Source organism: Loxodonta africana, chromosome 4 (assembly GCF_030014295.1).
Source record: "Loxodonta africana isolate mLoxAfr1 chromosome 4, mLoxAfr1.hap2, whole genome shotgun sequence".
In the NCBI taxonomy this organism is placed as follows: domain Eukaryota; kingdom Metazoa; phylum Chordata; class Mammalia; order Proboscidea; family Elephantidae; genus Loxodonta; species Loxodonta africana.
The window spans coordinates 21,450,699-21,476,831 of record NC_087345.1 but is presented as its reverse complement, the minus strand read 5'-3'; the positions used below and the strand labels follow the sequence as shown (position 1 = coordinate 21,476,831).

Here is a 26,133-nt window from a genome sequence, read left to right as displayed (position 1 = left end):
AGGATGGTGAGACTTTGTCTCACATGCTTTGGACATGTTATCAGGAGGGAAAAGACCCTGGAGAAGGACATCATGCTTGGTAAAGTAGAAGGTCAGAGAAGAAGAAGACTATCAATGAGATGGATTGACACAGTGGCTGCGGCAATGGGCTCAAACAGCAACGATTGTGAGGATGGAGCAAGACCACGCAGTGTTTCATTCTGTTGTATATAGGGTTGTTATGAGTTGGAACCAACTCGATGGCACCTAACTACCACCACAACAACCTGAATAAGGATGAACATTGCGCTGTAGCCAGCGTGGGATGGCCATTACTCTGGGTAGTGTGCTTAGTGACAAAGGCCCAGTTAGAAACAGAAACAACAGTTAGAAAACTTGAGGAAGAGGGAAAGCTGGAAAGGGCTATGAGAACAATGGCTTTCATGTTGGTTACTGACTTAACTGGAAAAACAGAACAAGAGGAAGATAACTGAGAACCAGGAGAGCCCTCAGCTCCTCCCCTAGAAGAGGAGGAGGGGCTGGAGGAGCATCCAGGAGGGGAGCTCCTGCATCCTCTCCTGTAAAGTCCTGATCAAGATCCCTTTCAATATATGGCCATTTAGGGGGACCAGCAGCCAAACAAAAGGTCCTGTCTTTGGTTAACACTAGAGCTGAATGTACTTTGATTAAAGGTTATCCACACAATTTTCAGGTCACCTTTTGAGTTTACATTTCTCCTATTCCAGAAAACATACTGGGCATTGACATCTTGCTCAGAGCACCCCTGGAAACAATGAGGAGTTCCACTTGGCTTGTGGGTTAGGAGTACAAAACCAGTTCTTTGGAGTTGGGCTAAATGGCAGAAATCTCCCAAACTATAATGTAATTGGAAAAGATATTAATTACTTGACAGACCCAAAGCCGTTTCGGTAGCCCAGTGTGGCCTGTCTATAAACATGGAAAATGAAAGTAGATTACCAAAAATTAAATAAAGTTACTCCTCCCATACACACAGTTGTACATAACATAGCCACTATTCTGGAGAGGTTGACTACATCCTTGGGGGAATATCATATAGTTTTACATTTAACAAATGCCTTTTTCAATATTCCCCTTAGCTGGACTGCTCAGGATATGTTTGTCTTCACATGGGTGGAAAGGCAATGGACCTTCCAAGTGTTAGCCCAAGGATATTTGCATAGCTCTACGATTTGTCATGTCATGGTAGCTCAAGATTTAGCTGCTGTCCCCTTACCAGAGGGTGTACATATGGAACATTATGTAAATGATATCATGTTAACCTCTAATGATTTGAGTGTTTTGCTGGTAGCAATCATTCTAGTAGTACAATACCTCCAAGAGTGAGGATGAGCTATAAACTCACAAAAAATTCAGGGCCCAGACCACATGATCAAATTTCCAGGAGTCGTCTGGTCAGGTAAAATCTGAGTCTGCCCACGATAGTTATAGATAAAATCACTGCCTTTCACTGTCCCCAATTGTTAAAGATGTACAAGCTTTTGTGAGGTTATTAGGATATTGGAGAGCCTTTATCCTGCACTTGGCACAATGCCTTTGATCACTGTATAGGCTGATAAAAAGGGGGACTATCTGTAATTGGGGAACCTCATAGGAAATGCTTGTGTTCATATCAAAGCACTAGAGGCCATCGAAGGAGTACCTTTTGAATTAGATGTTAGTTACTGAAGGTGGCATGCGTTGGGCCTTGTGGCAGAGAAAAATTAATCAGAGGTGACCTATAGGATTCTGGTAAAAGGGGTGAGACATGCTACACTCTAATGGGAAACAATTCTTGGCTGTATGCAATGCACTGTGGCAAGCGGAAGTTCTCACTAAGAACAGCATACTTTATCAAGGGGTGGATAGATGGCCACTTAGCAAAGCCATGGTCAGCTGTGGCATAGAATAGTACCTTGGTGAGATGGCATGCCTATTTGTACCAATGTGGTAAATTGTCCCCTAGCCCCCTCTGCAAAGAGTTACAGGAATATGTGGGATATGAAATTTACAAAGTGACTGTGTATCACACACAGTGAATTCCCCAATGGGTAATATAGAAGTAGATACCCTCACAGCAGTAAGGGATATTGTTCCCACTGATAATTTAGATATAGCTGTGTTATGTGAGGGGACAAGGAGGTTTTCAAAATACATGGAAACTAGCTTAAGGAGTAAGACCCACCATTACCAGAAAAGAAGTAGAATAGGCTATTGAGGAGTGTCCTGTATGTTGCCACAAGCACCCTGCTTCACTGACGGATAAGACAAGGTGTATTAAAAGGGGTGAGGGTCCCTGACAGATTTGGCAAATTGATTATATTGACCCCTTCCTAAGTAAGAGATATCAATTTTCCCTCACATGTGTGGATACCTACAGGGGATTACTCCAAGTTATCCCTACTATAAGAGGCAATCAGACTGCCACCATTTCAGGTCTGGAAAAACTAATATCCATATATGGTATTCTTAAAGAAATTAACAGTGATCAGGAGTCTTACTTTAGAGGCCCTTGTGCAGCAATGGGCTGAGAAACAAAGATAGACTGTCACTTTACCTACATTATAACACTCAGGGGGCAGGTTTAACTGAAAGAAAAAATGATCTCCTTAAGGAGCAAATAAAAACACTGACTGGCTTGCCTATCTTGTGCTATTGGGTGGTGGTTCTGCCTGAGGCTATAAGAGCACTAAATAAAGCTTCCAGTATGGGAGGGTGATCCTTGTTTGAGCAGTTAGGTAGTGAGCCAGCCCCTTCATGCCAGAGTTGGACACCACCTGCTGGGTACTATAGCTGAAGCCACCGGTGAACATCACCCATGGACAGGGGACAATCAATGACGGCATCCAATGGTAGGTCCTGAGGGAATGAGTAGGATTCCTACTACCAATGAGGTAGGAGGATTCCCCTTCCCTGACCTCCATCCTCATGTCTCTCACTGGGATGACACTGGAAGAAAAGTGGCAATGGGACAAACATCAACCCATACCATAGGGGACACTGGATACAGTGATACAATGGATCTTGCCCTCTACTTTGGTAAGTAACATTGCCAAATGGTAACCCCCTTGGGTGCAAGATATAATACACACAGCCAGGGAAAGCCCCACAAGCTGCAGAAGTAATAGCAAAAGGAGGAAATAGTATCAGTTATATTTTAATAGAAAATAATGAGTGTCCTACTTATGTACCTAATAAATTTCTTTCTGCTAAAAGCTTAACTAGTCGTCTTCTCCCCTGCACTCCCGAAATTTTAATATTATGACTAAGACTGAGATTTTACAGAAATTTATCTCTTTGGCCTTGAACAACACTGAACACAGAGTGGCTGCCTTAAATAAAGAGACTGTAGCCATGCAGAAGGTGTAACAAAATTGGATGGCCCTGCATATGATCCCTGTGGCCCAAGGAGACACACGTGCCCTATTAAAAATTGAATGCTGTGTATATATTCCTGATAATGAAGCTTTAGTTAAAAGACTCCCTAGTTGTTGTTGTTAGGTGCCATCGAGTCGGTTCCAGCTCATAGCGACCCTATGTACAACAGAACAAAACAATGCCCCATCCCACACCATCCTCATGATGGTTGTTAATGCTTGAGCCCATTGTTACAGCCATTGTGTCAGTCCATCTCATCGAGGGTCTTCCTCTTTTTCGATGACCCTCTACTTTGCCATGCATGATTATCACTCCTTATACGTTTACAAACACAACCAGATAGAATTGAACATCTAGGAGGTGATACTTGGTGGGCTGAGATCGGGGAGGGGGGGTTAACCTGGTGGGGAACCTCGTGGGAAAATAATTATTTCTGGATTATTATGTATAATTATTGGACAGATGTTTTGTTATACTTTCCTTTGCTGTTGGTGTAGGTATTGCTTATAATGTTTCACAAATTGGGACTAAAGACACTAGTGACATTAACCTCCCTTTCCATGCAGGCTCAGGGAAAATCACAGAAGAGGGAGGCACACAAGATTGTACGAGCTGGACAGGAAGAGGTGGACTGTGAGGTCCATAAACAGTACAAGATGGGTCCTGCCCTCAAAGGATCCCAGGAGAGAACCAGAGTACCTAAGCAGTGACCTAGCCAGAAAAAACACTCCAAAATACCTGACTGCACGGGAACATCAATTGGAACACATAACTAGTACAAAAACAACCCATCCATCGTAGATCAGGCACTTTTTTTTCCCGGATCCCCTGCACAAATCCTTGCACATAAACCAAAACAAAAAACCCGAAACCCATTGCCGTCGAGTTGATTCTGACTCATAGGAACTCTATACGGCACAGTAGAACGCTCCCTAGAGTTTAAGCACTAAGTTTATAAAACTCCACCCCGCATTGCTGTGTGGGGACCTCTACTAGGTGAGTCAGCACAGTTGCTGTCCATCACAGGAATCTTGGAGTTGTCCTCTAAGTTCCCTGATAAAAGCTAGATCTGATCAACTTGGCTTTTTCTGCCTCTTTTCTTGGAATCCGATCTGTGCCCCTTGGAGTCACTCCTGCTGCTGGTACAGTGGGGTGCGACAAGTCCCTGTAACCTGTGGCTTGACAAAACAAGCTGAGACTGTAAGCACCATTCTGGACCAGGGGATAGAATGAATCTCAACAGCCCTACGGAATCCTGAACCCAGGGCTTGGCTTTATCGACACTGCCCTTGCACCCATGGCTACTCAAGTTGTGGTCTTGTACCAGCATTCTCTGGGAGCTTGTGAACATCACTGCTGCTCAAATTGAGGCCTGCAGGACTGGAAGCATGAAGATTACCTGGGAGCACATTAGAAATTCAGACTTTCAGGCCCCCAAACCCACCCACCACCATTGATTCAATTGCAACTCATAGCAACACTATAGGGCAGAGTAGAACTGCCCCACAGGGTTTCCAAAGCTGTAAATCTTTATGTAAGCAGAATGCCACATCTTTCTCTCACAGAGCGGCTGGTGGGTTTGAACTGCTGACCTTTTGGTTAGCAGCTAAGCTGTCCAGGGCTCCCTTTATCAGGCCCCATTGGGATCCATTGAATGAGAATTTGCACTTCAACAAGATTCCCAGAAGATGTGTAGGCACATGAAAAGTTGAGAAGCGCTGCTTTCAAAGCCTACCATTTCTAAATGCTGGGAGATCAGCTGGTTGAGAAATAGCTGCAACATTTTTATAAATTTATTTTGCAAAAAATATGTAAATTCAGGAAGAAGATGGCAGGTCTAGAATAAGACTTGGGTTTTCTTTTTTTTTTTTTTTTTCAGCCGTTTCCAGTAGGGTCTTCAGCCTTTCAGTTGACCCACCCCCAGTGCAAGACCACTGTGAGAGCTGCCTGGGGAGGTTTGCCTCCTTGGCTGCCCATGGAATCATCTGGACAGCTTTGAAAAGTATTGATACCTGGGCTCCACCCGCAGGGGTTCTAGTGTAATTGGTCTAGGATATGGCCTGGGCATCAGGATTTTAAAAAGCTCCCAAGGCGATTCTAGTCTGCAGCTAAAGTTGAAAAGTACTGGGGGAGATATTCTTGTTTATGCAGATTACAAAAGAAGATTCCATCCCTTCCCCAAACAGGGAAGCAGGACATAAGCACAGACATACTAAATATGAGCATAAATTCTGCAATCACAGCATTTTAGATTTTTTATAGTTCTTGCAAAATCCCCCAGGTGTCTGTCAGTTCATCGTACTGTTAGGGCTTGAATGTTGCTGTGATGCTGGAAGCTATGCCACTGGTATTCAGACACCAGGAGGGTCACCCACGAAGGAAGGTTTTAGCTGGGCTTCCAGACTAAGACAGACTAGGAAGAAGGACCCACCAGTCTACTTCTGAAAAGCATTAGCCAGTGAAAACCTTATGAATAGCAGCAGAACATTGTCTGATATAGTGAGGGAAGATGAGCCCCCCAGGTTGAAAGGCACTCAAAAGACGACTGGGGAAGAGCTACCTCCTCAAAAGTAGAGTTGACCTTAATGATGTGGGTGGAGTAAAGCTTTTGGGACCTTCATTTGCTGATGTGGCACAACTCAAAATGAGAAGAAAGAGCTGCAAACATCCATTAATAATCGGAACTTGGAATGTACAAAGTATGAATCTAGGAAAATTGAAATTGTTAAAAATGAAATGTAACGCTTAAACATCGATATCCTAGGCATTAGTGAGCTGAAATGGACTGGTATTGGCCATTTTGAATCAGATAACCATATAGTCTACTATGCTGGGAATGACAACTTGAAGAGGAATGGTGTTGCATTCATCGTCAAAAAGAGCATTTCAAGATATATCCTGAAGTACAATGCTGTCAATGATAGCATAATATCCATACACCTACAAGGGAAGACCAGTTAATACTATTATTCAAATTTACGCACCAACCACTAAGGCCAAAGATGAAGAAATAGAAGATTTTTATTAGCTGCTGCATTCTGAAATTGATCAAACATGCAATCAGGATGCATTGATAATCACTGGTGATTGGAATGCAAAAGTTGGAAACAAAGAAGAAGAACTGGTAGTTGGAAAACGTGGCCTTGGTGATAGAAACAATGCCGGAGATTGAATGATAGAATTTTGCAAGGCCAACGACTTCTTCATTGCAAATACCTTCTTTAACCAACATAAATGGTGACTATATACATGGACCTTGCCAAAGGGAACACACAGGAATCAAATTGACTATGTCTGTGGCAAGAGATGACGGCAAAGCTCAGTATCATCAGTCAGAACAAAGACCAGGGGCTGACGGTGGAATAGACCATCAACTGCTCATATGCAAGTTCAAGCTGAAACTGAAGAAAATCAGAACAAGTCCACGAGAGCCAAAATATGACCTTGAGTACAATCCACCTGAATTTAGAAACCATCTCGAGAATAAATTTGACTCATTGAACACTAGTGACCAAAGACCAGATGAGTTGTGAGATGACATCAAGGACATCATACATGAAGAAAGCAAGAGGTCATCGAAAAGACAGGAAAGAAAGAAAAGACCAAGATAGATGTCAGAGGAGACTCCGAAACTTGCTCATGAACGTCGAGCAGCTAAAGCAAAAGGAAGAAATGTTGAAGTAAAAGAGCTGATGATTTCGAAGGGTCGCTGGAGAAGACAAAGTAATGTATTATAATGACATGTGCAAAGAGCTGGAGACAGAAAACCAAAAGTGAAGAACACACTCAGCATTTCTCAAGCTGAAAGAACTAAAGAAAAAATTGAAGTCTTGAGTTGCAGTAGTGAAGGATTCTATGGAGAAAATATTAAATGATGCAGGAAGCATCAAAAGAAGGTGGAAGGAATACACAGAGTCATTATACCAAAAAGAATTAGTCGATGTTCAACCATTTCAAGAGATGGCATATGATCAGGAACTGATGGTACTGAAGGAAGAAGGCACTGGCGAAAAACAAGGCTCCAGGAATGGACGAAATACCAATTGAGATGTTTCAACAAACGGATGTAGCACTGGAGGTGCACACTCATCTATGCCAAGAAATATGGAAGACAGCTTCCTGGCCAACTGACAGGAAGAGATCCATATTTATGCCTATTCCCGAGAAAGGAGATCCAACTAAATGCAGAAATTATGGAATAATATCACAAGCAAGTAAAATTTTGTTGAAGATCATTCAAAAACGGCTGCAGCAGTATATCCACAGGGAACTGCCAGAAATTCAGGCTGCTTTCAGAAGAGGACGTAGAACCAGGGATATCATTGCTGGTGTCAGATGGATCCTGGTTGAAAGCAGAGACTACCAGAAGGATGTTTACCTGTGTTTTATTGAGTATGCAAAGGCATTTGACTGTGTGGATCATAACAAACTATGGATAACACTGCAAAAAATGGGAATTCCAGAACACTTAATTGTGCTCATGAGGAACCTTTATATAGACCAAGAGGCAGTTGTTCGGACAGACAAGGGGATACCGATTGGTTTAAAGTCAGGAAAGGTGTTCGCCAGGGTTGTATCCTTTCACCAGACCTATTCAATCTGTATGCTGGGCAAATAATCCGAGAAGCTGGACTATATGAAGAACAGGGCATCAGGATTGGAGGAAGACTGGTTAACAACCTGCATTATGCAGATGACACAACCTTGCTTGCTGAAAGTGAAGAGGACTTGAAGCACTTACTAATGAAGATCAAAGACGACAGCCTCCAGTATGGATTGCACCTCAACATAAAGAAAACAAAAATCCTCACAACTGGACCAATGAGCAACATCATGATAAACGGAGATAAGACTGAAGTTGTCAAGGATTTCATTTTAACTGGATCCACAATCAACAGCCAAGCAGCCAAGAAATCAAACAAGACATTGCATTGGGTAAATCTGCTGCACAGGACCTCTTTAAAGTGTTGAAAAGCAAAGATGTCACCTTGAAGACTAAGGTGCGCCTGACCCAGGCCATGGTATTTTCAATTACATCATAAGCATGTGAAAGCTAGAGAATGAATAACGAAGACCGAAGAAGAATTGACACGTTTGAATTGTGGTGTCGGTGAAGAATATTGAATACAGCATGGACTGCCAAAAAAATAAACAAATTTGTCTTGGAAGAAGTACAATCAGAATGTTCCTTAGAAGCAAGGATGGCGAGACTGTGTCTTACATACTTTGGACACGTTGTCAGGAGGGATCAGTCCCTGGAGAAGGACATCATGCTTGACAGAGTACAGATTCAGTGGAAAAGAGGAAGACCCTCAATGAAGTGATTGACACAATGGCTGCAACAATGAGCTCAAGCATAACAACCATTGTACGGATGACGCTGGACCGGGCAGTGTTATGTTCTGTTGTGCATAGGGTCGCTATGAGTCAGAACTGACTTGACGGCACCCAACAACAACAGCAACATGTGCAAAATGAATTATGAAGAAGCTCTGATGGCGCAATGGTTAAACACTTGGCTGCTAACAAAAAGGTTGGCAGTTTGAACCCACCCAGTGGCTCCAAGGGACAAAGACCTGGTGACCTGCTTCTGTAAAGATGACAGCACCATATGGGGCAGTTCTAATATGTCACACAGTGTTGCTCTGAGTTTGAATAGACACGATGGCACACAACAACAACATGTACAAAATAAAGTTGCTGAAGAAGTAAACGAATGAATACCTAGCGTCATTCTAAAATCTCCATTTATGATGGCGGAATTGTTTATTTCTACTTGCAGTTTTGTCAATTTTTGAAGTATATATTTTGAGGCATTTTTATTTGGTGCTTATAAATTTAAAGTCATTATCTCTTCTTTGTAATATAAAGCCTTTATCATAATGAAGTGACTTTCTTTTTTCTCCAGTAACGCTTTTCAAGGTGAACTTTATTTTTTATATTAATACAGCTACATCAGATTTGTTTTGCCTAGTAGTCACAGTGGCATGTTTTTCCATCCTTGAACATTCAAACTTCCCATGTTCTTATGTTTTTAGATGGCTTCCTTGAATGACATATAGTTGTGTTCTTAAAATCTAGCCAGACAATCTTGATTTTTAATTAGAGCATTTAGTCCATTTACATTTTATGGAATTATTGATATATCCTGGTGATACTAAAAATACTTAACAAACCAAAAGGTTGCTGAACAAAAATTGGTGGTTCAAGTCCTCCCAGAGGCATCTCGGAAGAAAGGTCTGGTGATTTAATTCCAAAAAATTAACCATTAAAAACATTATGAATCACAGTTCTACTCCGACACACATGGGGTCACCATCAGTCAGAACTGACTTCACAGCAATTGGTAGTAGCAGTAGGGTACTCTTGGGAGGTTATAGTTCCAACAAGTGACCATGAGGGGCAACTCAGGGGAAATTCAGGCATTCACAGCTTTGAATGGACAGATGGTGTTATGGATTAAATTGTGTCCCATAAAAATGTGTCTCAACTTGGCTAGGCTATGATTCCTAGTATTATGTGGTTGTCCTCCAATTTGTGATCTGATGTGTTGTCAACACTAACCTCTAAGATGTTAAAGAGGCAGGACACAATCTACAGAATTAAGTTGTATCTTGAACTGGACTATATGAAGAAGAATGTGGCATCAGGATTGGAGGAAGACTCATCAACAACCTGTGTTATGCAGACAACACAACCTTGCTTGCTGAAAGTGAAGATGACTTGAAACTCTTGCTGATGAAGATCAAAGACCACAGCCTTCAGTATGGATTATACTTCAACATAAAGAAAACAAAAATCCTCACAACTGGGCCAATAAGCAACAGTAGGATAAAGGAGAAAAGACTGAAGTCGTTGAGGATTTCATTTTACTTGGATCCACAATCAACAGTCATGGAAGCAGCAGTCAAGAAATCAAAAGATGCATTGCTTTGGGCAAATCTGCTGCAAAAGACTTCTTTAAAGTGTTCAAAAGCAAAGATGTCACCTTGAGGACTAAGGTGCACCTCACCCAAACCATACTATTGTCAATTGCCTCCTATGCATGTGAAAGCTGGATGATGAATAAGGAAGACTGAAGAAGAATTGATGCTTTTGAGTTGTGGTGTTGGCGAAGAATACGGAATATACCATGGACTGCCAAAAGAACGAACAAATCTGTCTTGGTAGGAATACAACCAGAATGCTCCTTAGAAGCAAGTATGGTGAGGCTATGTTTCACATACTTTGCACATGTTGTCAGGAGGAATCAGTCCCTGGAGAAGGATATCATGCTTGGTAAAGTAGGGGGTTAGGGGAAAAGGGGAAGACCCTCAAGGAGATGGATTGACAAAGTGGCTGCAACAATGAGCTTAAGCATAACAATGATGAGGATGGTAGAGAACCAGGCCGTGTTTCATTCTGTTGTACATAGGGTCACTCTGAGTTGGAACCAACTCGACGGCACCTAACAACAACAGCACTGTTGCACATGCAATTCAGAATGAGATTCAGCCCTGCTGATACATTTGGTTTACACTTACCATCTTATTTTATGTTATTTATACCACTTTATGTTCCTTTTTCTCTACTTTTTGCCTTCTTTTGGTTTCAAAGTACTATATTCTATTTTTTTCTTTTAGTAATTATCCTAGAAATTACCTTATGCATCCTCAACTTTTCAAAGCCTGTTATTAATACATTTACTTTTCTGCCTGACAATACAGGGGCCTCCCAAAACCCATTGCCATTGAGTCAATTCTGACTCATAGTGACCCTATAGGACAGAGGAGAACTGCCCCATAGGGTTTCCAAGGAGCGCCTGGGTGGATTTGAACTGCCAGCCTTTTGGTTAGCAGCCATACCTCTTAACCACTACGCCACCAGAGGCCTCAGAACACCTTAATTCTATTTATCCTCACCTCCTATAAACTTATTGTCATGTATCTTAATCCTTCATATTAGAAAAAAAAATTCTGTAAGACATTACCATTATTATTATTATTTTGTGAAGGTAATGTTTATCGATATTTACCTCTTCCTTTATGCTTCATTTCTTCTTCCAGAGCTACCTTTTTCTGGTATTTTCTTTTTGCCCAAAACATATCCTTTATAATTTCCTTTAGTGAGGGTCTTCTCTTTGTCTGTAGATGTTTTTATTTTGCCTTATTCATAAAATATGTTTCTTCGAGAATAGAATTCTAGGTTGGTAATTATTTCCTTTCATTACATTTAATGCATCCAAAAAAAAAAATTTTTTTTTTTTCACTGTTACTGTCAGGAAGCCAACTGTCAGTCTGTTACTCCAATAAAAGTAATCTACCTTTTCTCCTCTGGCTTGTTTTAAGGTGTTTTTCTTTTGTTTTCTGCAGTTACACTGTTGCACTTTGGTGTAGAATTCTTTTTATTTGTCCTGCTTAAGATTTGTCAAGCTTCTGGTGTTTTATCACTTCTGGAAGATTCTCAGTCATTATTTCTCCAAATACTGTCTCTGCTCCTTTCTTTCTAATATTTTGGTTATTGTAGTTTTCATTTCTAGAAGTTCTTTTTTTTTTAATTAGTTATTTCACTTTTTACAGCTTCCTATTCCCTGCAGATATTGTCAAACTTTATATAGTATAATTTTTTCTTTTCTTTTAAGACTTTGAGTCTGATAAATCCAATATCTGATGTCTTTATTTTTTTCTGTTAACTGAGGAGCCCTGGTTGTGCAGTGGATAAAGCACTTGACTGCTAACCAAAAGGTCATTGGTTCAAACTCACCAGGTGCTCTGCTGGAGAAATATGTGGCAGTCTGCTTCTGTAAAGACTTACAGCCTTGGAAACCCTATTGGGAAGTTGTGCATTGTCCTATAGTGTCTCTGTGAATTGGAATCAACTCAACAGCAATGGGTTTTCTGTTATCTATTACTCTCGTCTCTTCTTACAGTGCCAGTGTCTAGTTATCTCTGACTGTGTTAGCCCTTGTTCATAAAACTTATTTGAAGAATGATTTGAATCATAGAATGAAAGTGCCTTCCTCTACATAGAATTTGCTTTTGTTTATGGTAGGTCTCTGGCATCACTACCAGTTGGAAGTCATTTTTAACTAAGATCAAAGCTTGAGATTTCTAGGTTATTCAAACTGCAATTCAAGATGCAACTATTAGTGATGGCTTGTCCACTAGTAAATTATATTTACCCTGAAGGTATAGAACTTTGGGGTGTCAGCTTATTGTAGGAAGAATCTCGATTAATTCCCATGCTGAGTGGTCCTGGAAGTTACTTCTGTATCTCTTGCTTCTGCTAGACTATTAAAACCAATTTTCACAATTTGCTGGGCTTAGCAAATGATCACAGAAAAAATGTGGCTTTTGTACTCATTCATCTCTCTGGGTTTCCACTTTCCTATCATTTTTATCCTGGTGATTCCTTACTGCCATGTCAGCTCTCTGAAGGCTTTTAAGATTATTTATTTTTAAGACCAGTTTTCAAGTTGTTTTCAGTGGAACAGTTGGTTCAAATAATCTAGCTCACCATTACTGGAAACTGGCTGAATTAGTTAAATTACCATAATTTCCCAAATATACTCTTTATTTTTTTGCCTATCTGCATTTTCAAAGGCTCTTTCATCCTCTTACAATATGTTATCATTTTCCATTCCCAACTTCAGATGCCCGCATTCTAACATTTGACAAGGCTCAGAAAAAATGTCTCCACCCCATATTTTTCCTGTTTTCCGTACTTTCCAAAATCTGAATCCTATCTCTTCTCCATGTAAACTTTTATAGAACATAATCAATATCACTCTCTCAGTATTTAACCAAGTAGAAATGTATTTATGCACATATTTATCTCTACTGCAGATTTATACTTCTTTGTCATTTCTGGCTGGTGAGGAATTCCCTCACTTCCTTTCTAGCTCAGCATACATTATAAACAGATTTTTTACAGCTATCGCATTCAGTACTTTTAGGGTGGATGTACTGACAGAGATTTCTGTAAACGCTAAGTTTGCCATATTGCTGGAAAAAGAAGATATAATTTAGTTCATTCTGATAAACCCTTGAATTTGCACAGCACTTACAGTTAGTGGGGTGCTTTCACATACATAAGTTTATGTAAAACTTCAGTAGCCCTTGACTTCAGTGTTGCTATCACCATGCTACAGCTGAGAAATGGAGGGCAAGAGAGACTAAATTACATGCCAGAACAGAGCCACAAAGCCAGAAATGGAACCAAGTCTCTTCTTATCAAGACCAGGGTTCATTCCAGGACATCACTGTTGCTCCCCCATATTATCTATGCTGTTAGTCATTGCTATCACAATCACACCCAGAACTCTTTGAAAGTAGCCATTCTGTCTATGAAAGGTGCCTTTGTCCTGCAGCAGCTAGGCCACAGGCAGTAGATAGATAGAAGGATTGCTATGTGAGGCACTCCATACAATACCACTCAAAGGAAGGTTTTCTGCATCTCAGTCCTCCTTACCTCACAACCTTGGTTCCATTTCTCATGACTTGTATGTCCACCATACAGCCCCCAGTAACATAGGCAGCTAGGTTTAACTCTGAGAATTCAGCCTGAAGGAGAAAGCAAAACAAAAAATAATTCATTAGCTAATAATGCTGATAATAATCACTAACATTTATTTTGTATTTACAAGTGCAAAACACAAATTTAAACTGCAGCTCAAACTTAGGAAGTTGATAATATTGTTATATCCCTTTCTGAAAAATGAGTAAGCTGAGGTTCAGAGAAGTATGGGAAGATGTCCAAGGTTACATAATTAATAAAAGATGTCTCTGATTCAAGGGCTCATGCTTTTAACCATTATAAATTTCTGCCTCCTTGAAGGAAGAAAAAGCAATTATAGCTCCAGTGTAAGATAGTGAATGATGTTTAATACAATATTTTCTCTAGAGTTCTTCAGCTTCATGCTAAGCAAGGGTATGGCATCACAGCTATGTGATTACTTATGTCTAGTAATGGACCCATCCTCAAGTGATCTGCCCAGTATCCCTTTTTGTGCCAATGGTTCCTCTCCTCTCTCCATCCATAAGGTTGCAGCAGTAGCACGATGTTTGTGCACTGACATACTGTCCCTTCTGGTCACAGTTGATGGAGTACGGACCTGATTCAGGGTGCAGGGATCAGACGCCCTTCCCTGAGAATTTGAAATTGGAACTGAGAGATACATGTAGTTTCTTTTTAAAAAACCAGTTGCCATCAAGTCGATTCTGACTCATGGCAACCCTATTTGTGTCAGAATAGAACTGTGTTCCATAGGGTGTCCAATGGCTGACTTTTTGGAAGTAGATTGTCAGACCCTTCTTCTGAAGTACCTCTGAGTTGACTTAAACCTCCAATCTTTCAGTTAGCAGCCAAGTGCATTAACTTTTTGCACTACCTGAGGACTCCTAGTTTCTTTCTAGGCAGATGGATATGTAATACTACTATGAATTGAATTGTGTCCCCCCAAAATATGTGTTGTAAACCCTAATCTCTATGCCTGTGGTTACAACCCCATTTAGGAATGGGTTGTCTTCGTTATGTTAACAAGGCAGGATTAGTGTATGGTGTATCTTGAGTCAATCTCTTCTGAGATATGAAAGAGATTAAATAAGCAAGCTAAGAAGCAGGGATGAGAAGACACATGCCAAGCCATAAATGAAGAGTGCCCAGGAGCAGACAAGGACTTTCCTTCAGAGCCAACAGACAGAAAAATCTTCCCCTAGAACTAGCACCCTAAATTTGAACTTCTAGCCTCCTAAACAGTGAGAAAATTTCTATTTGTTAAAGCCACCTACTTGTGGTATTTCTGTTATAGCAGCACTAGATAACTAAGACAAATCACAAACCTGGGTGCTACTGGACCATGATTTCTGCCTTGGGTGTTGGGGCAGCATAGAAAGTCACGGTGCAACGGGAGAGAAAGAGAGAAGAAAGTCACAGTCATACAAAGAGGAGCAGAGGCAAGAAATGGGGAGTTCTCTTGATGTTTATGAGCCAGCTACAATCCCTGGATTCTGTGACATACCTCTATATCCTTATAATAAGTTCATCTTCTTATTTGTTTATTTAAGCAAGTTTTAGTGAGTTCCTATTGCTTGTGTCCAGGGTCGTATGGAATATATGCCTCCTACCAGATTATATGGAGCCCTGGTGGAGCAGTGGTTAAGAGCTCAGCTGTTAACCAAAAAGTTGGATCCACCAGTTGCTCCTTGGAAACCCTGTGGGGAAGTTCTACTCTGTCCTATAGGGTTGCTATGAGTTAGAATTGACTTGGCAACAATGGGTTTGGGCTTGTTTTTTTTTTTTTTTTTGCCACAGTATATGCTCACTGGGAATAGGGATTCTGTATTATAACCACCCTAGAAAGTGCACATCTCCAAAATGCACCTTATATACACTAGATATCAAAAGGTAATTCTTTGGATTTAATGAATAAAAATTAACCGCTATATTCATATAGTAGGCATTCATACATATAGTTACATATAGTAGGCTAAGCACATGTATGCATCCATTTAATCCTCACACTTGTTCAGATGAGAAAACTGAGGCAGACAGAGATTAAATAACTTGCACAGTGTAACACAGAAGAAGAGCCAGGCTTTAAACCCAGGTAGTCTGGCTCTGCAGGCTGGGCTTTTAAGTGTTGCACTCCATGGCCTCCACCACACAGCTGAATGAGGCATTCAATGTGTTATATCTGGGAATTTTAGAGACCTAAAAATAACCCATGCAGTCCTAGTGGCACAGTGGTTAAAGCACACGGCTACTAACCAAAAGATCTTGGGATTCATCGATCTTCACAGCCTGTGAGCAAGAGCCCTCCTCTCTGACCTGTTGATCTTGCGTTTGCCAGCCCCTCTGGCTATGTGAATCAGAAGAAGCCTCTATCCTGACCCAAGAATTTGGGACGTTCCAGCCTCTACAATCATGTGAGCCATTTCCTTGATATAAATCTTTCTCTATATATATATATTTAAATGCTTTACTGGTTTTACTTCTCTAGAGAACCCAGCCTAAGACAGTGGTAGAATTCTCACCTTCCATGCAAGAGACACAGGTTTGATTCCTGGCCGATACACCTCACGCACAGCCAACATCCATCTGTCAGTGGTGGATTGCATGGTGCCATGATATTAGGAGCAGTTTTACTATGGGGCAGTTCTACTCTGTCCTGTAGGGTCGCTATGAGTCGGAATCAACTCGACGGCAACAGGTTTTGTTTTTTGTTTTTTTTTTAACTATGTCACATAGGGTCATTATGAGTCAGAATTGACTCAATGGCAACAGGAGGTTTGGTTTTGGTTTATGATGCTGAACAGGTTTCAGCGGAGCTTCCAGACTAAATTGGACTAGGAAGAAAGGCCTGGTGATCTACTTCTGAAAACTAGCCAATAAAAACCCTATGAATCACAATGACCTAATCTGCAACTTCAAGCATAACAGGGATTCTGAGGACGGCACAGGACCAGGCAGAGTTTTGTTCCATTGTGCATGGGCTCACCATAAGTCGGAGGATGACTTATGGGCAGCTAGTATTAACAACAACAAATATAACCCATTTAAATATAAAAGCAAGTTTACATTACAGGGAGATGTCATTTCATGGTGATTTAGATTTATTCCCTTGGAATCATTTAGTTGGAATTATGACCAAACACCTAGCCATGTCCTCGGATGGCATTAAAGTAATCCAAAGTACTCATGCCTCTTGTACTAATTAATGACCTCATTATGTGGAGGAAAGGTGAAAAGAAAAGAGCCCTATTAATGAGTTCAAGTTAATAAATAAAGGTAATGATATAGTTATTAAGTCTAATATTCAATCTCATCATGTTTAAGATACCGTGACTTTTAAATATTTCATTGTCTCAGTAAGAGTAAACAATCAAAAATGGTGTAACCATAAAAAGAGCAACTCATTCAAGTATTATTACACAGACACAGGGATGGATTACCCAGTAAGCAAGATAAGCATGGGCTTACTTGTGCTTACTTAATAATCTGTACTGAACAATTTCACATGGGTTTCACCACCTGTGCTCATTTACTAATCTGTAGGGAACAATTATACATGGGTTTCATGACATCTTTAAAACTGTTCACTATAGATTAGTTAGTAAGCGCAAGTAAGCCTGTGCTTACCTTGCTTACTGGGTAATCCATCCCTGTCAGGGATTGTAAATTTGAAAAGAGGGTCTGATCCTGCTGTGGGGTTGGGAAAAGAGACAGATGCCAGCCATGCCTAAAAGCAGAATCTTTAAAGTGTTGAAAAAATGTAAAATTGTTCACTACAGATGATCTGGTAACCAAGGTGAGCCCTGTGCTTACCTTGCCTATTGGATAATCTGCCCCTGCATAAATATGAAAAAATTATATTTTGGTATAAAATACAAAGAGTAGGCACTTTTGCTTTTGGCCACAATAAAGTAACAGGAACTAAATCTACATCCCCATCTTAAACTAATAGAAAACCAGACAAATTATATAAAATTTTCATGCACTGGACAACAGGCAGTGCAAGACTACACAAAATCCTCTCTACAATCACCCCAGCTTACTGCTTGGAGACAGTCTCCTGGCAGTAGAGCACATGGGAGAATGCAAACAGAACCCAGCGACCTCACTGAGCTGAGGAGTCAGAGATTACAGTACAGGGAAGGCAAATCGTCTAGAATTTTCAGTACAGAGTACCGGAAAAGATGGAGATTCACAGAAAAAGATCTTAAAGGAAATCTGTAAGTCTTTGGCTGAGTACTGATGTGTACATGCGTAAGAGAAACCTGCCCAATGACTGTGGGTGTAAGTCTCACTTCCTAGAAACCTCCTGAGTCCCAGTTTCAAACTGAAAGTTCTAAGTCCCGTGAACTTCCTCAGTCCTGGGCAAACTAGGACAATTGATCACTCTATCTAGATATATACTACCACTACCCCTCCTCCACCCCAAAGAAAAAAACTTCAGACCTTGAATGGATCAAACTTATTCCAGATAACTTAACCACATGCCAGAACAAAGTACAACTCTATTTAAAAGAATACAACAAAACCTAGCACTCAACCTGTAAAATTCATAATGAAAAGCTTATAACATTTAATCATAAATTGTTGTTATTGTTGTTGTTAGGTGCCAACCCTATGCACAACAGAACGCAACACTGCCCGGTCCTGCGCCATCCTTACAATTGTTGTTATGCTTGAGCTCATTGTTGCAGCCACTGTGTCATTCCACCTTGTTGAGGGACTTCCTCTTTTCCGCTGACCCTGTACTCTGCCAAGCATGATGTCCTTCTCCAGGGACTGATCCCTCCTGACAACATGTCCAAAGTATGTAAGACACAGTCTCACCATCCTTGCCTCTAAGGAGCATTCTGGCCGGACTTCTTCCAAGACAGATTTGTTCTTTCTTTTGGCAGTCCATGGTATATCCAATATTCTTCACCAACACCACAATTCAAAAGCATCAACTCTTCTTCGGTCTTCCTTATTCATTGTCCAGCTTTCACATGCACATGATGCAATTGAAAATACCATGGCTTGGGTCAGGCACATCTTAGTCTTCAGGGTGACATCTTTGCTCTTCAACACTTTGAAGAGGTCTTTTGCAGCGTGTCTTTTGATTTCTTGACTGCTGCTTCCATGGCTGTTGATTGTGGATCCAAGTGAAATGAAATCCTTGACAACTTCAACCTTTTCTCCATTTATCATGATGTGGCTTATTGGTCCAGTTGTGAGGATTTTTGTTTTCTTTATATTGAGGTGTAATCCATACTGAAGGCTGTGGTCTTTGATCTTCGTTAGCAAGTGCTTCAAGTCCTCTTCACTTTCAGCAAGCAAGACTGTGTCATCTGCATAACGCAGGTTGTTAATGAGTCTTCCTCCAATCCTGATGCCACGTTCTTCTTCATATAGTCCAACTTCTCGGATTATTTGTTCAGCATACAGATTAAATAGGTATAGTGAAAGAATACAACCCTGACGCACACCTGTCCTGACTTTAAACCAATTGGTATCCCCTTGTTCTGTCCCAACAGCTGCCTCTTGATCTATGTAAAGGTTCCTCATGAGCACAATTAAGTGTTCTGGAATTCCCATTCTTCGCAATGTTATCCATAATTTGTTATGATCCACACAGTCAAATGCCTTTGCATACTCAATAAAACACAGGTAAACATCCTTCTGGTAGTCTCTGCTTTCATCTAGGATCCATCTGACATCAGCAATGATATTCCTGGTTCCACATCCTCTTCTGAAAGCAGACTGAATTTCTGGCAGTTCCCTGTGGATATACTGCTGCAGCCGTTTTTGAATGATCTTCAGCAAAATTTTGCTTGTGTGTGATATTAAGGATATTGTTCTATAATTTCCACATTTGGTTGGATCACCTTTCTTTGGAATAGGCATAAATATGGATCTCTTCCAGTCAGTTGGCCAGGAAGCTGTCTTCCATATTTCTTGGCATAGACAAGTGAGCACCTCCAGCGCTGCATCTGTTTGTTGAAACATCTCAATTGATATTCCATCAATTCCTGGAGCCTTGTTTTTCACCAATGCCTTCAGAGCAGCTTGGACTTCTTCCTTCAGTACCATCAGTTCCTGATCGTATGCCACCTCTTGAAATGTTTGAACATCGACTAGTTCTTTTTGGTATAATGACTCTGTGTATTCCTTCCATCTTCTTTTGATGCTTCCTGTGTCATTTAATATTTTCCCCATGGAATCCTTCACTATTGCAACTCGAGGCTTGAATTTTTTCTTCAGTTCTTTCAGCTTGAGAAACGCCGAGTGTGTTCTTCCCTTTTGGTTTTCCATCTCCAGCTCTTTGCACATGTCATTATAATACTTTGTCTTCTTGAGAGGCCCTTTGAAATCTTCTGTTCGGTTCTTTTATTTCATCAATTCTTCCTTTCCCTTTAGCTGCTTGATGCTCAAGAGTAAGTTTCAGAGTCTCCTCTGACATCCATCTTGGTCTTTTCTTTCTTTCCTGTCTTTTCAGTGACCTCTTGCTTTCTTCAAGGATGATGTCCTTGATGTCATTCCACAACTTGTCTGCGGTCACTAGTGTTCGATGTGTCAAATCTATTCTTCAGGTGGTCTCTAATTTGAGGTGGGATATACTCAAGGTCATATTTTGGCTCTTGTGGACTTGCTCTGTTTTTCCTCGGTTTCAGCTTGAACTTGCGTGTGAACAATTGATGGTTTGTTCCACAGTTGGCCCCTGGCCTTGTTCCGACTGATGATGTGTCTGTCAGTTTGTCATACTGTCGGGGCTTGAGTGTTGCTGTGATGCTGGAAGCTATGCCACGGGTATTCAGATACCAGCAGGGTCAGCCACAGAGGACAGGTTTCAGCTGAGCTTCCAGACTAAGACAGACTAAGAAGAAGGACCCACCAGTCTACTTCTGAAAAGCATTAGCCAGTGAAACCTTATGAATAGCAGTGGAACATTGTCTGATATAGTGCTGGAAGATGAGCCCCCAGGTTGGAAGGCACTCAAAACATGACTGGGGAAGAGCTGCCTCTTCAAAGTAGAGTCGACCTTAATGACGTGGATGGAGTAAAGCTTTCGGAACCTTCATTTGCTGATGTGGCATGACTCAAAATGAGAAGGAATAGCTGCAAACATCCGTTAATAATCGGAACCTGGAATGTACAAAGTATGAATCTAGGAAAATTGGAAATTGTCAAAAATGAAATGGAACACATAAACATCGATATCCTAGGCATTAGTGAGCTGAAATGGACTGGTATTGGCCATTTTGAATAGGACAATCATATAGTCTACTAGCTTGGAATGACAACTCGAAGAAGAATGGTGTTGCATTCATCGTCAAAAAGAACATTTTTCAAGATCTATCCTGAAGAACAATGCTGTCAGTGATAGGATGATATCCATACGCCTACAAGGAAGACCAGTTAATATGACTGTTATTCAAATTTACACACCAACCTCTAGGGCCAAAGATGAAGAAATAGAAGATTTTTATTAGCTGCTACAGTCTGAAATTGATCGAACATGCAATCAAGATGCACTGATAATTACTGGCGATTGGAATGCAAAAATTGGAAACAAAGAAGAAGGATCAGTAGTTGGAAAATATGGCCTTGGTGACAGAAACAATGCCAGAGATCGAATGATAGAATTCTGCAAGACCAACGACTTCTTCATTGCAAATACCTTCTTTAACCAACATAAACGGTCACTATACATATGGACCTCGCCAGATGGAACACACAGAAATCAAATTGACTATATCTGTGGAAAGAGACAATGGAATCATAAATTACCAGGTGTGAAAAGAATTAGGAAAATATGATCTGTGATAGGGAAAAAAATCAATCAATAGGAACAGATCCATAAATGAGAAAGATGATGGGAAGATCAGAAATAGAAGATAGAACAACTCTTATATATGTATTCCATATGTTCAAGAATATAGAGGGTAATATTAACATGATAAGGAGAGAAATGAAACATATAAAAAACACCCAAAGGGAACTTCTAGAAATAAAAAGTAAAATATCTGAAACGAAAATTATGGTAAATGGGATTAACAACAGATTAAATACTGTAAAAATAAATACAGTGAATTTCAAGAAAAAGCAATAGAAACAATCCAAAATGAAGCACAGAAGACAAAAATACTGAAAAAAAAAGAACAGAATTTTATGAAGTTGGATAATACCCAACAGTCAAATATATGTTTAATTGAAGTCCCTAAAGAAAAATGGGGAGGGGCATAAAAAATATTTAAAGAAAAATGAGCAAAAATTTTCCACATTTGATGAAAAGTGTAAACTCACAGACCCAAGGAATTAAAGGAATTCCAAGCAGAGGAAACATAAGGGAAACCACACCACAACATATAATAATCAGCTTACTAAAAAAAACAGCAGTGAAAGCAGCCCGTGGGGGCGAGGGGCCGGGAGGGAGACTATCCATTACATAAAGAGGAACAAAGATATGAATGATAACTGACTTTTTTCAGAAAATCAGAAGCAGATCAGAAAACAGTGGAAGATCTTTAATGTATGAAAGAAAAAACAAAAACGAATGCCTGTCAATCTAGAATTTTACACACAGCAAAAATTCTCTTTAAAAATGAAGATACGATAAAGAGTTTTTCAGGAAAACAAAAGTTGAGAGAATTCACTGTCAGTCCAAGAAATATTAAAGGAAGTTCTTCAGACAGAAGGAAAATGATACCAGATGGAAATTTGTAGCTACACAAAGAAATAGAGTTCTGTGTATGGTAAATACGCAGGTAAATATAGAATATGTTTTTCCCGGTTTTAAAATTTCTGAAAAAAGAACTGTTTAAAACAAAATAATAGCACAAAATTATAGGAGTTTATAACATCTATGCATGCAAAATGTAAAATAACAGGAACACCAAGAATGGAAATGAAATGGGATATATTCTTGGAAGGTTCTTACACTATATGTGAAGTGGCATAATATTAGTAAAAGTGAGATGCCGATAAATTAAAGATATATATTGCTGACCCTAGAACAATGGCACAAAAAAAAAAATTAAGAGGTTATGATGGTTAAGGTTGTGTGTCAACTTGGCTGAGCCATGATTCTCACTGGTTTGGCAGTTGTGAATTTGGCCATTATGTAATAATGTAATCACCCCCATGATGAGATCTAATATAATGTAATCACCCCACAATGAGATCTAATATAATATAATCACTCCCATGAGGAGATTTGATATAATGCCATCACCTCCATGATGAGATCTGCTATGAGGAGCCAATCAGTTGAAAGGGGGATTTTCATAGGGGTGTGGCCTGCCTCCAGTATATAAACGGATGTTCCAGCAAGGCTCAATCTTGCTGTGGATCCTGCATTTGGTTCCTCACCGTCTGACCTTTGGCTTCTCTTCAACTTTGAGCCAGCCGCCTGCCATACTGCCTGCCGATCTTGCCTTTGTTGGCCCCTGCAGTTACATGAGTCAGAAGCCTCCAGACTGATGCCTACAATCCCTTCTTTTTGAAGACACACTCTCCCTGTTGTTGGTTTGTGTTAACTTTGGGGGCAAGAGGAAGGACAGCAGGACTCCCCACAGGTCCAGCATGCATGTGGTGCACCCCCAGCAGCTGGGCATGGTCACTGAGGCCAAGCTGATGTCTGTGGGAATGGACACCTTCATCCACTGCAACGACTCTTTTGAGGTCATTGACCAGCAGCGCCCTCAAAAGCCTGCCAAGCTCCTTGGCAAGTACCTGCTGGGGGACCTGCTGGGGGAGGGCTCCTATGGCAAGGTGAAAGAGGTGCTGGACTTGGACACGCTGTGCCGGCGCGCCCTCAAGATCGTCAAGAAGAATAAGCTGCGGCGGATCCCCGACGGGGTCGCCAACGTGGAGAAGGAGATCCAGCTCTTGCGGCGGCTGCGGCACCGGAACGTCATCCAGCTAGTGGATGTGCTGCACAATGAGAAGCAGAAGACGTATATGGTGATGGAGTACTGCGCGTGCGACCTGCAGGAGATGCTGGACAGTGTGCCAGAGAAGAGGTTCCCTGTGTGCCAGGCTCACGGGTACTTCTGCCAGCTCATCGACGGGCTGGAGTACCTGCACAGCCAGGGCATCGTGCACAAGGACATCAAGCCCAGCAACTTGCTGCTCACCACAGGCGGCACGCTCAAGATCTCCGACCTGGGCATGGCAGAGGCTCTGCACCGGTTTGCCGAGGATGACACGTGCCAGACCAGACAGGGCTCGCCAGCCTTCCAGCCGCCGGAGATCTTGAACGGCCTGGACACCTTCTCCGGCTTCAAGGTGGACATCTGGTCGGCAGGGGTCACGCTTTACATCATCACCACGGGCCTGTACCCTTTTGATGGGGACAACATCTACCAGCTGTTCCAGAACATCAGGAAGTGGGACTACACGATTCCAGGCGACTGTGGCCCGCTGCTGTCCCACCTGCTGAGAAGGATGCTTGAGTACGATCCTGCCCGGAGGCTCTCCATCCAGCAGATCCGGCAGCACGTCTGGTTTCAGAAGAGGCACCCACCGGCTGAGGGGCTGGTGCCCATCCCTCCCCGCCCGGACACCGAGGACAGGTGGCGCAGCATGACAGTAGTGCCCTACCTGGAAGATCTGCATGGCTGTGCCAGCGATGCTGACAAGGAGGGCCTCTTCAACACTGAGGATGCCATCATCTATACTCAGGACTTCACTATGCCTGGACAGGTCCTGGAGGTGGAGGCCGGTCAGAACCAGGGCTTGCCCAAGGCCCTGTGCATGAATGGCACCGAGGCAGCCCAGCGGAGCCCCAAGTCAAAGGCCAAGCGCCGCGCCAGCTTCTCCTCCAACCCTATCAGCAGCAAGATCCGCCGCCTGTCGCCCTACAAGCAGCAGTGAGGTCGCTGCCCCAAGTCTGTCTCCGGGATCCCAGGCTTGGTGCCATGTCCCAGCCCCTCCTCAGTCTTCCTACAGAGTCCTGGCTTGCTGCCGGCCTGCGAAGAACACATCACGCCCTCCATGCTGGCAGCTCCTTGGGGAGTTAGGAGCCTCAGGGATCCAGCCACCCCCTGCACACATCACCTTTCACCAATGGACATGACTTCCTGCTAACTTTTGCAATTCTCCCCAGGGGAGAGGAGGACAGACAGGGCCTGGGCTAGAGGGCATGCCTAACCAATGTACTTGGGACTTACCAGCCTCTACAACCCTATGAGCCACTTCCTTGAGATAAGTCTCTCTATATATGTATATGGACTATACGGGTTTTGCTTCTCTAGGGAACGCAACCTAAGACAGGTACAGCTAAAATAAATGCCAGGATCTGCACAGATCTGAAACTTACAGTTATCATTTATTTATTTATTTATTTATGCTTGTATAATCAACACCCAGATTAAGATACAGAACATTTCCAGCATCCCTGAACTCTTCCTCAGCCTCTATCTAGCTGATAACAACCATCACACTCTGATGTTACCAGGTTGATGTTGTCATGGATTGAATTGTGTTCTCCTAAAAATATGTGTCGACTTGGTTAGGCCATGATTTCCAGTATCGTGTGGTTGTCCTTCATTTTTTGGTTGTAATTTTATGTTGAGAGGATTAGGGTGGGATTGTAACACCACCCTTACTCAGGTCGCCTCTCTGATCCAAGGTGAAGGGAGTTTCCCTGGGGTGTGGCCCGTACCACCTTTTATCTCTCAAGAGGTCAAAGAGAAGCAAGCAGAGAGTTGGGAACCTCATGCCACCAAGAAAGCACCAGGAGCAGAGCACATCCTCTGGACACAAGGTCCCTGCGCCTGAGAATCTCCTCGACCAGCGGAAGGTTGAGGATAAGGACCTTCCTCCAGAGCCAACAGAGAGAGAGAAAAAGCCTTCACCAGGAGCCGACGCCCTGAATTTGGACTTGTAACCTACCAGACTGTGAGAAAATAAATTTCTCTTCGTTAAAGCCATCCACTTGTGGTATTTCTGTTATGGCAGAACTAGATAACTAAGACAGATGTGTTCTATTTCCATAGATTAATTATGCCTATTTCTGAACTTCATATAAATAGAATCTCACAACATGTATTCTTTGGTATTTACCTTCTTTCACTGGTCATTATGTCTGTGGGACTCATCCGTGTTGCTGTGGTTTGCGAACTCATTCTTATATGCTCTGTTTAATATTTCATTTTCTGTATATACAATAATTTATGCATTCAGTTGATGATGGACATTTAGGCTGTTTCCAATCTTTGGCTATTATGAAAACCGTTGCTATACAGATTTTTATATCACGTTTTGAGGAATATACACTCATTTCTC

The 26,133-nt window shown here is 41.6% G+C and overlaps 2 protein-coding genes across 2 annotated transcripts in view; one reads left to right on the top strand and one right to left on the bottom strand.

Moving 5' to 3' along the window:
- Window positions 1-26,133, bottom strand: part of SYN3 (synapsin III) — a 182,098-nt gene that overhangs the window by 88,596 nt on the left and 67,369 nt on the right. The window contains exon 3 of the mRNA XM_023539233.2: window positions 13,825-13,916. Within this exon, the coding sequence (XP_023395001.2) occupies window positions 13,825-13,916 (92 nt within the window). The remainder of the gene's footprint in view (window positions 1-13,824; window positions 13,917-26,133) is intronic.
- Window positions 22,764-24,842, top strand: LOC104846920 (serine/threonine-protein kinase STK11-like). Its single transcript, XM_064285218.1, has one exon. It carries the CDS (start codon window positions 23,428-23,430, stop codon window positions 24,718-24,720), a length of 1,293 nt encoding a protein of 430 aa, XP_064141288.1. The 5' UTR covers window positions 22,764-23,427; the 3' UTR covers window positions 24,721-24,842.

Bases quoted from the DNA above. Each gene is read 5' to 3' on its own strand.
- LOC104846920 (XM_064285218.1), top strand. From the start codon at position 23,428: ATGCATGTGGTGCACCCCCAGCAGCTGGGCATGGTCACTGAGGCCAAG.